At 43.6% G+C, this 14662-nt stretch overlaps 1 protein-coding gene across 1 annotated transcript in view; it reads right to left on the reverse strand.

The window, feature by feature from the left end:
• Positions 1–14662, reverse strand: part of TANK (TRAF family member associated NFKB activator) — a 115218-nt gene that overhangs the window by 80682 nt on the left and 19874 nt on the right. Inside the window, exon 4 of the mRNA XM_044417600.1 lies at positions 4325–4450. Within this exon, the coding sequence (XP_044273535.1) occupies positions 4325–4392 (68 nt within the window). The 5' untranslated portion in view covers positions 4393–4450. The remainder of the gene's footprint in view (positions 1–4324; positions 4451–14662) is intronic.

Genomic DNA, 14662 nt, shown 5'->3' on the forward strand with positions numbered 1-14662 from the left:
CAACGGAAGAAGAATTGGTAAGGAGACATCGTGATCTGGGTCAATTGTAATCATTGTTTTAGAAAACTTTATTCGGTGTTTTTCGAGCCTTGGACACTTTTCTAAAGGCATTTTGGAGCAGGGGTGGGGAACGGTTTTCAGCCTGGAATTGACCCTACGCCTGAATGGTGGGGGCTTCAATCAGCACAGGGTGGGAGCTGCTGGCATGTTCTCCCACACGCTCACGCAAAAACACTCTAAAAATAATTATCAGGAGCTAAATAGAGATGCGAATGACACACAGCGATACTCACAGTGTACCCACAAACACCACCCACGGTCTCAGCACTCACCTACCTCCATCAACGCCCCGTTCACACACATCACTGTGGCATCTCATCTGGACGCGGCCCTCTCTGGGTCGACCACCTCACCTGGTTGTGTCAGTGACAGGAGTGGGTTGTGAAGAGACGTTTAAAGGAGACACCTGTAACTGTGACCATTTGCTAAATGGGTATGGATTAAAATGCAGCTAATGCATTTTGACTCAGCGATTCAGAAGGGGTATGGCTAATGTTCAAAAAGCATCATGTACGAGCTTACCTTGAAAGCTGAGGTTTGCCATAGAAGCGCACAAGTCTCTACCTTTCGGGAAGAATTTTTGTCCTTCAATTAAATCCATAAACACTTGCTTTGCAACTGTCAGGTTCCAAGAAATGGCAGAGAACGTTATATTCTGTGCACAATCCTCCAAGAAATTTGGTTCATAAAGCATTCCTATTAACCCATGATTTCATTCCAGAAATGTGGATCGTAGAATTGTCCCTGATTTGATACCCAAATAGCATCTTGCCCACTAGAGTGGGGGGTCCCCAACCTGCATGCAGCCCCCAAGCTCTTCCTGTGCGGCCCTCCAACCTGCTTGTTTACTGCTCTCACCCTCCAGGCCCACACCGGTCTTCCTGCCTCAAGCAGCACGATGTACTGATGTTTTTCCTGTCCCTTTCTTAAAAACACACAATAGCTGGATAAAAAGGTTCCACATTAAAATATTGTACCAAAATGGACTGCATTCAGGTTAACATTTCTTCATTGACCTCTGAATGTGTACTTTGGATCTAAATTGGTAGGTTAATAATATTGTTACATTTTGATTTAAGATATGCCCCCCTTTAAGCCTTGGGCAGAAGGCTGGGGATGGCTGCTTTAAAAGGTCCTGCTGCACCATTCAGACATGAACTCCTGCTTCTGTCTCTTTCCACCCTCAGGAAGCTGCCTGGAACAGGGTGTTTCTGCCTAGCATATGGCGGAGCTGGATCTGGGCCTCCACTGGCGGACCATGAGGGAGCCATGCAGAAAAAAAGGAGGCACATCTGTTTGATGGATTGCCAGAAGACTGTTTCAAAGGAATCCATTTGATGGACTTCCCAGGCCAAGCCCAGTATCAAGATGAAGACCCACTGGAAGGAATGGCCGGGCCTTGAGGATGCCCAGCAGCAGCACCTGGAGAGCAGACCGAGCGAGGCTCACAGTTCACCTGGCCACTGCATTTCTATTGAAACGGTCGTAATTATTTCTGCACTCACATCCCAATATATAGCTTAGTATGTGCAGTTGTGATACTAAGGGCAAAAAAAAAAAATGTACACCCTTCTGACAACTCTTTTTGGTTATGCACAAGTAGCCACATGTGCTTGGATTGGGATATCTTGGAAACAAAAATAGTTGTTTCTAACATAGAAACAAAGCACGTCAGAAGGGGCCTCCAAGGCCATTTAGTCTGACTCCCGGCTCCAGCCAGCTCCGCTCATGTAATCCCCAACACGTGGTTGTCCAGTCTTTACATGCGGTTGTCCTGCTGATCTATGTTCTGGGTTTATATGGCGAGACAACACTGATCATGTCTTGCATTCTTGCCACCATCTCGTGCAAACTGGCATCATCATTGAGATTTCAGGAGTCTCACGTTAGAGACTCTGCGGTAACAGAATCCAGTAACCTAACTTCCTGCACCACAGGACATCTTGTGTGCAAAAGAAACTGCCTGCCCAGTTTCTGCTTCTCTGCAGATATTTCTTTATTCATCTCAACCCAGTGCACAACTATACATCCGCATTAGAAAAACCAATTCAGTAATAAAACAGCCACTGAGGACATTTTCACACTGTCCACTTGCTGAAGCTCCCGAGCAGCTCACAGCAGGAGATACACAGGGAAATTTCAGGAGTGGAAAACTACGATATGAAGCCAAAGGTAAAGCCAGCAGCAATGCAAAGATCTCAAAATACAATAGCAGGTTTAAAAAGAGCAAAAGCTGAAGGACTATACTAACCAGGAAAACTAAAAGGGGCCGCAGTGGAGGTGCTGGGAGAGCCTCCCTGAGGATACTCCACAGCCAAGGCATCGCCACTGGAGCGGCCCACTTTTCCAGCCAAAAACTTCAGCTATTGAATGGCACGGGTATGCGATGAATGAATACAGTTCTAGAAAATGTGGGTTGAGGGAGGGGCTGAAGGGCAGAAAGGACAGCCGGGGAAACGGGTGGAGTCATTTCGGGAATAGTAGACCTTTGGACAGCAGGGGGTGGCAGAAGCAGCTGAGCAAAAGCCACAGGAAGAGATGGGTTTGGATCCACGACCAGGAGGGAAAGGGCGAGAAGCATATGCGCATTCCACCAGAATCACAGCAACAGAGTGGTTTGACCCAGCGGGATTAAGAAACCCCGTGTCTTAACAGTGTGGTATGGAGCCTGGAGCCCCCTGGATGTCATGCGACTGCAGCACCCATCAACCGGCAAAGCCAGTGGTGAGAGATGGGAGGTGTTGCAGTCCAGCCACCTTGAAGGGGCCACGTGTCTCTCCTCCCCACAAAAGCTGCCTAGCCCCAACAGGCTCGGCAGTATCTGCACCGGCTGGGATCAGACAAGGGACCTCTTGCATGCAAAGCGGGTGTTCTGCTTCTGAGCTACAACCCTGTGCAGCTGACGAGAGAGCCAGCCAGGGCAGGGGCTTGAACATGTGGACACGGACGTTTGTGGTTCCCGTCTCACAGCCATAACAGCATCTATTTCTGTGGATGGAAAAATGCCATATAAACAAATGCACGAAAAGTGATTGTATTCAGTTTGAAAGACTGATGGTTTGGATAATTATGCACAACTAATTAATTCCAAAATCTGTTTATCAACAGTAATCCAGAGCTGCAGTATTTTATCCCAACGGCATTAACAAAGGCTTATCACCTGCTTGCTTGTTGAGATTTGTCTCAAAATCAAATTAATACAAAGTATATATCTGTCTCTCCCAATTCCCACAACTAACACTTCCCAGCACTTGCAAGAACTTTTAGTGTATGAATGCAATTAGTTTTTCCAGCTTAAATGTTAGACACTTCTGGGTGAGGGTGAGATGCGCTGAAAACTTCCATATTTCCTTTATTCTGATGTATTAGAAGTTAGGTACTATATTGCAAAGCAGCCGTCTGACTCTTGGAAGTCCAGGAGTTCGGACTGCAGCAGTCAACAGCCTCAGCCAGCATGGTGGGGGATTGTACATTTAGAGAATGCCAGCTGGGGGAAGGCTGTGTGTTCACAGGTAACATCTAAGACACTTTAACAGTGGGTTAGTGTATTGCATATAAGTTGCCATGCGTGCATACAGTCCTAACAGGCAAACCAAATTGGGCAGATGGAAGTAAAGCTAAGCTCCAAAACAACTGCCGGGAACCAGGTTCGGGAGGGTCAATGTAATAGATCCTAAGGGCTATCTTAGCACACTCAAGGGTTTGAACCCGGCCAGCATCGATCCTGGCGCCTTCCCTTGAGTTGAACAGAAGATTCTCCCTGTGCTATAACACACCACATTAAAAGCTCCCTTCAACTTCCAAAACAATTTCCCATGGTGATTTTATGGGCTTTTGTCCGAGAAGCCCAAGCCAATGTCCCCCACTGAGCACACAGAACTATTTGCGTGCTCCTCCGAATCATGGTCAATCCTCGTATAACAGGTGAAGTAACATAAAAACAAAGGACACGGAAGACATTTCAGAGGGTCATGTAACTAGTCCCGTTTCTATACCTGCTGAGCCACCTGAAAGATCAGGATAAAACTGCTAATGAGCTCTCTGGCCATGCAGAGCCCTTCATTCATTTATTCATTCTTTGCATTTCCATTCTGCCCAAGAGCCAAAGCTTTGCTGAGTGGCTTACAAAGATTAAAAAGAAAGCTTTGCTTACAATATTCATAGTAGAACAGTATAAAAGCACAGAGAGCATAATATAAACACACACACTGCAACAATTTCACACAATCAAGGATAAAGATTCAAGGACCTGTGAAAAGAGCACCTTATTGTATGCTGTAAAATGCCTGGGCGTAGAAGATGGTCTTGATATGGCACTGGAAAAATGATCATGCTGGTGCCAGACCTCTAGTACCCTGAACCCCAAAAGGCTGCTGCAAACTTCCGGGTCCTGTCAAAGGAGGAGAGAGAGAGAGAAAATTTGTCATAATTAGACCAGTATTTCCCTTTCTATTTTTACAATTCTGGCTTATCAACCCTGGGATCAGTCCATCCACTGTCTTCTTAATATTTATCTATTTTGGGTACTGTGTCCACATTTGCTAATGCAATGATACCTTCTAAGGCTGCAATTTTATGCCCACTTTCGTGGAAGTAAAACTACTTCAAGGACACTTTATAGTGAACAAGCAAGCAATTGGACTGTGCAACATAATTCCTCTGCCCCACCATCACTGAATATATTAACTGGGTATTTGAAAAAGGTGACCATAATTAAGGGAGGTGTATAAAATTTTTGTGAATAGCTGGAATGTTTGGAAATGCAGGCTTTCCAAGAACAGAGCAAATTTCTTCTTTAGAGAAAGTAAACTGTACATGCCCCACATATTAAATAGATGGTCCCGTCATTATCCAAACAGTATGGAGGGTTATGCTTCCTGATGCCAACCTGCAGAAATGTGCCTGTATCAGCTGAAATCTGGAAGGTTATCCACTGTCTATCTTGCCTTCTCATGGAGGAAACAAAACACAAAGGTGTGATCAAGAGAAGTGATCACAGAAGAGTTAAATTCCGCAAGTTCTCTGATTAATTCCTTATCATTTTAAGAGATTGTTAAATGTCAAAAAGTGGGTTCCCCCCTCCCAGCTATCAGTCTAAAACTGAACATACTGTGAGACATAAGGTAGCAGGTGTCTTGGCTCTAAACTATCAAGTCTGTGGGCATTCTGTTATAACAGGTGCTCCAAAATTTGAACAGATTTTAACAAGAGCTGTATGGGCTTTTTAATTAGCCTGGTTACTCAGCATGTGTAAGAAAGCACTAGGTATATGCTTAAAACATCACAGTGTCTTACAGCAAGAAAGAGAAGAAACCTCACGTGCCCATAAACATTTTCTTTCGAGCTGTCGGTGCTTCTTTTCTTCCTTCTTTCTGAAGTGGGGATCTAATCATCCCTTTAGGAAGCAACATTCGTGAAAAGAAATGTCTCGTTTAGAGATGAAAAACTGGTGTTTAAATCTTGGATGGACTTGACTTGGATGCATTTGCCTTACAGAACAATGGAACAGCAGACAATAGCAAACTCTAGTTCTACATATTTTGGTGCACTGAAGGCACTATTTTCATCTCTGTGCTTTTGTTTCTGCCTTATCTATGATCATAATGCACAGAAGCAGAAAAACGGGGACAGAGTTTTGAGTCCAAAAGGAAATAAAATGTGACGTATCCTTTGGAATTAGGGTTCCAGGGGCTGGGGATGGTGAGGATTTTGCTTTTTCACAGTGTATAATAATTGGGAACCAATTTCCAGTAATGTAATCTAAATGTGTCCAAAATGAATGTGAGAAATCTGTGCTTAGAAATGAACAAAACAAATTACATTTTTAAAACAATAGCAGTAGGTTTGACATCTGTAGCTGATTTTTTATCCATGAGAAGTCTGTGATCTGAGCTGATTCTATTCTTAAATCAGATTATTTCCCTTTTATCTCATTTCTTATTTGCTTTGGTATGTTTACCAGTATTTGTAGAGTTGCCATGCCTTGTCAAATAAAGTTGCATGTTATTTAACCTATACCCAACAATCCTTTATTGCTTTAGCTTCATACATTTGTGATCTCTTGCTTTTTAAATGTGTGCATGTTTGGGTGTATATCTGTTCATTTGTCAGGTTAAACCTAGCTAGTCACATACGCACATTATTATTATTATTATTATTATTATTATTATTATAACATTTCTATGCTGCCCCTTGCCGAAACCTCGGGGAGGCTTACAACATATCTAAAGTTAACAGAAAGTGGTTTCTGGAATTCTTACATCAGACCCAAATCTATGCAATAGGGTGCATCCTGCCATGATATTCAGCATATGTACAAAGCATAAATTTCATGCCTCTTCTATTCTCGCTGTTTAGCTGCATGTATTTTAAGTGCAATAAATAAAAACAGCAGAAATAGACACTTGAGGTGTGCATTTGTACATACTGAGAGAGCAAAGCACATTCAGAAACTTGAATTTTACAACCCAACCTTTTCTATGTTAGCTAGACATAAGTCCCAAAGCATGTGTGTGTGTGTGGGGGGGGGGGCGGGGGGGGCTTACTCCCAGGTCAGGTGCATGAGACAGTAGCCCTCAGGTGCAATCCTATACCCTACTGAACTCAGTAGGACTTACTGCTGAGTAGACATGTTTAGGATTGTACTGTTCAGTGTTGTAAGAGCACAATGCGCAAGTTTTTCCAAGTTCAACTGTTTGCATTTACAGGTAAAGTGACATGTTCGGTATAATTAGGATTGGTACCTGGGAGCTCCTGAACAAATCCCATCAAAGACACAGTTATGCGTAACTCTGCTCTGAAACTGTATATACTTAAAGAACTGGCACTTTGAGAAAATGCTGAATTGGAGGACAAGTAGACATAATGCTGCCTAGGGGGCATCTCTTGAAAATAACCCTTTATGTCAAATAACCCTTCTCCCTCTCCCCATCCCCGTCCCCGTCCCTCCCCATAAGTATTCCTATGATTTTCCGTATGGTTTCTTATCCCCAGTGGAGGCCAGTGGTGTGGTGCAGGAAAATACATGACACGATGGTGCTATGAGGCATCTCACTATAGCTAACATCATGGAGAGGTGGGCAAGAATGCAAGAAGGAGCTGCAATATCCTGCAGGCTTCAGCAGGGAGCTGGTGTCGCTGAAGAGAATATTCACTCATTAGATAGCATATATCTGGTCAGCATATCGGGAGCAGGATAGGTGCTTCTTCCCTGAAACTTTTTGCTGAAGTAATTCCATTCTCCACCCAAAGCCCAAGTTCTTCTGACTGGATTGTGGAAGCTACAAAAAGTGCCGAGCCCGGAGGCCTGGAGGCTTTGGGATGCAATGCATTGGCGTTTGTGGTGCTGGAGTTGTCAAGACAGCACTTTGGCAGGAAATGGAGCATTATTACACCAGCCCTGCTGAAAGCCCCTCTCAGTTCCCCCCATTCATTTCCCCTCATATCTCTTATCTTAGATTGCACATTTTCTCTTACATTGTAAACTTTTGCCAAGCTTCCCCCTTCTCTCCTGTTTTCAAAGCATCTTTCGTATTTATTTTCTTCAATTATTAGACTTGTATGCTGCCCTCTCGGCCATAAATTTGCTGGGCAGCACACACATATTTCAGCAATGATTAAAACATTACATAATGCACAATACATTTAAACAACATATAATGTAAAAAACCTGTACAAATAAAATCAATAATAAAAAATAACAAAATTATACAAAATAAATAAAATTAAACAATCAAGAAGTTAAACTATTTAAAATCTTGATAAATTTAAGCAAAATTAAATAAAATGCAAAAGATAATATCTGCTGCAGGCAGCTGCAATTAGCAACATAAAGCCATTAAAACCATAGATGAAGGGCTCACCGACTAAAGTAATGGCAAAAGCATTTCATTGGTGCCCAAAAAATGAAGAGGCCACACCATTCGGATCTCTGATTGAAGAGAGTTCCAATAAAGGGGTGCTACTGCGGAAAAGGCCCTTCCCTTTGCCACCTCCCCCTTTATCTCATTAGGGGGAGGAATGTGGAGAAGGGACTCAGGGATCAGACTGGCATTCATGGTAAGCAAATAAAGGTTGATTGACTGGAGATTGTAACTCTGTGGACAGGGAGCACTTTCTTTTCTTAACTCCATACAAAATTTTCTGGGACCTTTTTTGGCTGAGGACTGGGATAAATAATGTTAAATAAATATATTAAGGAACAAAATAAACATCCATCTCCATTGAATGTGGTACAGCTCACTTTAGAATAAACATTCTACAGCTCAGACTTCAGGATAACTCCCTCCTCTACTTGTGAAGCGTCTCCCCCACTTTCCAAAGCAAATAAAACCCCACCTAAGCAAAAACGATGGTATCTGAAACCTTGCATGTGCGCATTTACATCTCATATTTGACAAAAGCTCCGAAAGACACTAATCAGAACATATTGTGATGCAATCAATTTGTCCTTTTAGGAGCTCCTGTCTTGGAATAATTTATCTAATAGAAATCTCTATTTTACATCGCAGAAGTCAGTGATTTGCTGATAGAGTCAGAGGGACCCATTTATAAGATCTGCCTGAAAAATTAACTTTTAAACAAGTGTTGCAATTACGAGCAAGATTTCAAAAACACAAATTGGGGAGCTAGGAGTTAAGTCTCTAATTACAGTTTATTTATCTTTCTTATATTTAGTTTGGCAGTTCTGACTATCTTTCACTGTACAGTGTTGGAGGTCAATGAGAATTCAGCTGATCCTGGAGTCGGTTGACAATGATATTTATAATTAGACGGAGGAAAGTAAAGGAGCCGCTGTTTTCTTTTTCTCTCCCTCATTAAGGCTAGTTAGCTCAGCCAGTTTTATTGCTAGCTTAAAGTCAAGGGAAAAGGTCAGGTGACTGTTTCTGAAACGAACTGTTTTGCAAAGTGCTGTTGTCTTTTTTATGGATGCCTCCATCCTTGGAAGAGGAAAACAGCACTTATTAAAAATGATGAAAGGTCCAGTACTTTTCATTGTTGGTAGTTGCAATGGGGCATTTATTCACGGAGGAGCCCCATGAAGTTGGACAGCTGGCCACCGAGATTCAGAGAAGAGGGAATCAGTGCAGGTAAAATTATCTTATTTTTTAAGGACTCTTTCTCCCTTTCTCCCTCTCTCCTGCTTTCTCTTTTACCCAAATAGCCCAGAATTTGCTTCTGGAACATTCTTGTCAAAATTCTCTGCTGCAAATTTGGGTGGTAAATATTTTTTGAAAATGCAGGCTATTGCTACATACTTATGACTATTTGATTTGTGGACCCAATAAGACATAATTTGAATAATTGAAATTTGACTAGAAGACTTGATTTCAAGAAATAGTGTATGGGGTAACTTAATTCTGTTTTTAATTAAATACAGTCTGCTTTTAATTAAATCAGATCCTCAGTCTGGGTGCTCAGAGAGTAGCTTTTTATTTTTATTTTTTAAATTTATTTTTGCAGAAAACTTTGGCTTTGCCAGCTGAATGGTGTAAAGAAGCATGTCTGTGTGTGTACAGTGAAACCCAAATGGGGGGGGGGGAGAGTGGTGCCCCCCATTATATTTGCTTCAAGAATTATTATTTAGTATTTGATCTGCCCCTCCCCTTCTCCACTGTGGGGCATTTCTGAATTGGTGGCTCTCATCAGTAGAAAGCTCTGAAAGGCAGCATCCGAGCTTCTGCTTGAGCCATGACCTATTCGCTGTGGGGCTGCACAGGGTTCTGTCTTCTGCGCTTTTTAGCACCTACTTGATGCCACTGGGTGACGTCAACAAGGAATCAGGAGTACTCCCAGAGGCAGGGCTCCGTGCACTAGCAGCCAGAAGACCTTGCGCAGCTATGCCATCTTTTCTTCCTTTACAAATTTTGGGTGGCAAGATGGAATATATAGGAAGTGGAGAGAAAACATGGTGGGATTATGAGTTGATGCCATTCTCATGCACACTCCCCATAAAATTCTGGGAGTGGGATGTCTGGATGCGGTATGAACTGGATATAGGAATCTATGGATTTTGTTAAGCCCCTTCCAGTTTTGTGTTTTGTCCACTGCCTTGCATTCTGTCATTGCTCACTGATGGACTCACGCTTTTAAAAACTAGAATTTGTTCAATCTGTCCTCATGTGCATTGACTGAGATGCATTTGCATCATTGCACATTAGTTTGCACTAAAACAAATCAGTGCAAAGTTCCCCAGAAGGAGAATGTTTTGCAAGTCCATTGCATCCATAACTTGGGAAAAGCTGATCTGCGACAGAATCTGCAAGTCAAATACAAAGGAATCCAAGGCAGATTTCTCCAATATCTCTAGCTGGATGAGGACCAATATGCCAAGACTAAGTCTTGAGAAGATGGAGGCAATGCGGATAGATGTGTCTTAGGATCAGGAATTTTGTGGTTCTCCTGTTTTGGATGGCATTGCATTCTCCCCCCACCCAAAAAAACAAAAACAAAAAACCTAACCCAAGAATGAAGTTTGGGGATACTCCTAGCTCCAGGTAGAAGGCCAGGTATCCTTGGAGGCACAAAGCATCATTCCCACCTGCAGCTATTTTGAGAGTGGACGAGTCAGACCATGGTGGTCTCATTCTGGTGACAGCCCAGCTGAATCAGTGCAGTGCGTTATACATGGAACTATCTTTCCTTTGGTGTCATAACTGTCATAACGTTGACTAGCAAGACCAAGTTCATGTATGGCACATCAGCTTCAACTATGTTGGCTGCCCAGTCACTTCTAGCTCTAATTCAAGATCTTGGCATTTACTTCTCAATCTGCCCATGCTAAAATATCCTTTGCTGGTAACTTTCCTTTTAAGAGGTGTGTGATATAATATAAGAGCACTTTCTCAGCTGTGATTTGTGGAATTCTAATTCTAAAGAGGCTTACCTGGCAATTTTGCTAACAACAAGCAAAAATGTTCTGATTTACCCAAGCATTTTAATTTGTTGTAAACTTGTCATTTGTTTCATAATATAATTGACTGGTGTCAATTGCCTTGGAATCTTGAAAGGATAAAGGACAAAATTTACGTGTTTTAAATAAAAAAGTATAAATATATATATTTAGATATAGCCTGCCTCATCTTAACCATCAGTAGCTTACTTATTGACAGCCAGTACATTACCTTGGGAATTCAACAGTATTCACAGAAATGGCTACAGCACATATCTTTTTATTCTTGCAGAGGAAGTATTCTTTGATATGAATGTCAGCTGAGATTTAGGCCTCAGGAGAGAAGTCTGATAAGAGCAAGGGAAAGCAGAAGGGGCAAAGACAGAAGGACACCAGCCGCTGAGACAAGGGCGAAGTTGTTCAGATCCATTCAAGCAATTCCGGTCAGAATAGTTGCCGCACAAGTATTTTTAGTGTACCACTGGAAACACTGAATGGGGAAATAGTCTCCATCTTAGCCCTTGTTGTTATTTCTGTCCACAGTTCCATCACTACCTTGTTTAATTCTTCCACACATTCATCCACAGCATTTAAAATGATTGTGTGGGCATCTGTCCGCTTACACGTGTGCGATACCCTTCTGCCAAGGAGAGCGGAGTGGCTTGCACTTGGTTCCCAGGTGGTCTTCATTAAGGCAACTTACAGGCCTCCTATCTGCATCAGTCCTACTGTCTCATGCATCTGCTGACTGCTCTTGGAAGCCGGCCCCCACCACCCAGGCCGATGAGCACTCTGTGAAAGCAGCAGTCCCTTAATGCATTACCAAGCCTACAGCAGGATCCTCAGAGCAACAGAGCACAGGTGCACACACTCCTCCGCCTGCAAGGTGCTCACCTGTACAACTGCGTCCTCCCTGCTCCCTGCGCGGGCTTCCATGGAGGGAGGGAGGGAGGGAGGGAAGCGATTTCTGTTTACTCCTTTCCCTCTGCTGCCCCCTGTGCCTCTGCCAAATCCACCCCGGAACGATGGAGGGACCTTTGGCTGTGGCATGGAGGACTGCAGAAGAAAGAGGGAATCTGCAAAAATCATTCCCCACTGTAGGGATGGGATCCACTGCTCCTATAAGAAAGCATTTAAAGTTTGTGGATACATTTTCTGACTCAGATGAAGAGGAGGGACAAGAATGTGCAGCTGAAATGCCAAGCCAGGCAGTCCCTGAGAATCAGAGGGTTGCTACTTCTGTGTGATCGTTCAGTGAGCATGCTAATGTGGAGGGGGGCAGACCTCACCCTCCATCTGTGGAGAGGGTGGCAGGTGGAAAGGGCAAATCACCGGAGAAGCCTCAGGCACAGCAAATAACTGGCCTTGAGACAGGGGTCCTACCTTGAAGGCGTGGTTTGCTCTTTTCAGTTTTGGAAGTGGGCAGAGGAACTCAGTTCAGAATCAACTTACGATCATTAAGCCAGATTTCTATAATGGGCAGGATTCTTTGTTTGATTGTTCCTTTTGAGACTGAGCTCTGCAATACTATTCGCGTGTTTTACAAAGCTGGGCAGCTTTAACACAATAAAGCCTTTTTGTCAGAAGCCTTTCTCTGCTTGGAAGAAAGGGAAGAAGAAGGCTGGGAAGTCCCTCCCTCCATGTGGAAGCCTTTGCTGGTTCCATGAGTCTTCCATCAGCAGAGATAAAATCCTGTCCAGGCAGCAGTGATATAATAAATTTGACAAGGAGGAAAAACTAAGTGACAGTTAACGCAGTAGATAACTAATGTTTCTGAAGGCAAAAATCTTATACCTATTTTCTTGCAAGCCTCACTGAACTCCATGAGACTTAATTCTGTGTTGATGAGTTTCTCTACATGAAGCTTTTAGGTTGTTGTGTTACTGAGACTTCTGCTTCTGGATTCTTTGCAGAATTAAGATGGGTTGCTTTGTGTGTGTGCATTTTTTCTCTTGGGGGGATTTCTTTATTTGACTTCCTATATGTTCTGTCACACAACTATAGTGTAGCCTGCAGTATGGCAGAATTACACAAATATAGGAAGGTTTCATCCTGCCATTCACAGATAATGCCAGATTTTCCCAAATCTAAAAAGAAAAAAGCAAGCAAGCAAGGTGCTTTGGAAGTGGTGGCAAAGCATGTGAGAGAGACTTGGAGCACGATCGTGTTGTGCAAAGCGAACTGCCAACTGCCAAGAGTGAGAAATCAGGAGCGTGTACACAGCATGCCTTGTGCAGAGAAGCCCAGCCTGTAAAGGACTGCACTGTAGACTGAGGACACTCATCTGATAATAGCTCCTTGAGTGCTGCTGCCATATGCAGCCCTGTGTGCTCGGGGCAATGCCATGTCTGGTCTACAGAGCGGAGAAGGGGCCGTGGTGCACCACCTCGGGGGCAGCAGGGAGTGGCAGAGAGGCACGCGGTGCTGTGGGGCAGCCTCCCTCCAGTGTTCATGCCTCCCCGCCTCAGAGAGCTGCTGCACTCGGCCACCCAAGCCACTTGCGGCATCCTCCGTCCCACCGTCTGGAGGCCTGTGAATTGAATCAGATGCTTCTGGTAGAGAAAACGTCAGCACAAAGGTCTGGGGGGTGGTGTGGGGTCCATTTCGAAGAGCAGGGCCTCACCATGACAATCTGCCTCCCAGCCACGGCCCCCAGGTGAGTCCAAATCTGTAGTCAGCTGTGTTGATGCCTATCTAGGCATATCCGCAGACTTGCAAATGTGAGCGTGAGAGAATTCACAACAGTATCTTATGGCTGAGGAAATCCCTTTCCTCCCAGTTACTGCGCAGCACATTCAGGGGAGTCTGATGGGTTGCTGCTACTGACTTTGACAGTGTGAGTCCTGGCTCCATGATGCCGATGATCTGGGGAGAACCTGGGACCCTCTGTAATAGTTCCAGCCCCACTTCCCAAGCCCCTTATGTGACTCTCTGAACTCTGAAAACCAGAACAGAAGAATGGCTCTTTTAGGTTAAGCAGCAGGTACAACAGCCTTCCTGCAACCAAGGCCGAAAGGCCAGGCCCGCGCCTCAGAACGTCCTGAGAGGACTCCATCCATGGCTAGCCTGCTTCCCCTTCCGCTTTTCTCATCCCATCCCCGTTTCCCCTGGATGACATTTTCTCGCGGTCAGGGACTATCACATTTCACTGATGCACTAAGAGATTTTTGGTTGAGGAGCAGCATTCAGGCAACAAACATCAGTTCCATCTCCATTTTTAGCGATATGCTTAGTTAATAGCAGTGTTTAAAATGAAGGTGGAAATGCAGAGGGAATTCTAGCAAGAAAAATAAATGGTCAAGGCAGACTTGCAGCAGCCGCAGAGAAAGATAATCTGTCTGGTGCCAATCGTTATCTTGAACAGAACTGGCTTTCAAAGTAAAACCCACGAGTCTGGTGTATTACAAAAGAAATTCCTCCTCCTCCCCATATATGTATACATATATATATATAGTAACAAGGTCCCTTTCTCTCCCTCTTTAAAACTGTCAAGTTTAACTGAAAATTTATACGAAGCCTAGAGTTTGATATTGAATCTCAAATTTGGTGTATAAACAAGGTGTCAGATTTTACAACATACGTTTCTAAAGGGCCTGTTGAAAATTTAAAACATACATTTTAGTGAAATTCCAATTAGGTGCGTTATTTATACTTATGCCGTAAAAGCTGCAGAAGAATTTGGCTTCTGTGTAAGGTAACTTTCTAATCCCC

The sequence above is a fragment of the Varanus komodoensis genome, unplaced genomic scaffold, assembly GCF_004798865.1.
Source record: "Varanus komodoensis strain SLA01 unplaced genomic scaffold, ASM479886v1 scaffold9, whole genome shotgun sequence".
NCBI lineage: Eukaryota > Metazoa > Chordata > Lepidosauria > Squamata > Varanidae > Varanus > Varanus komodoensis.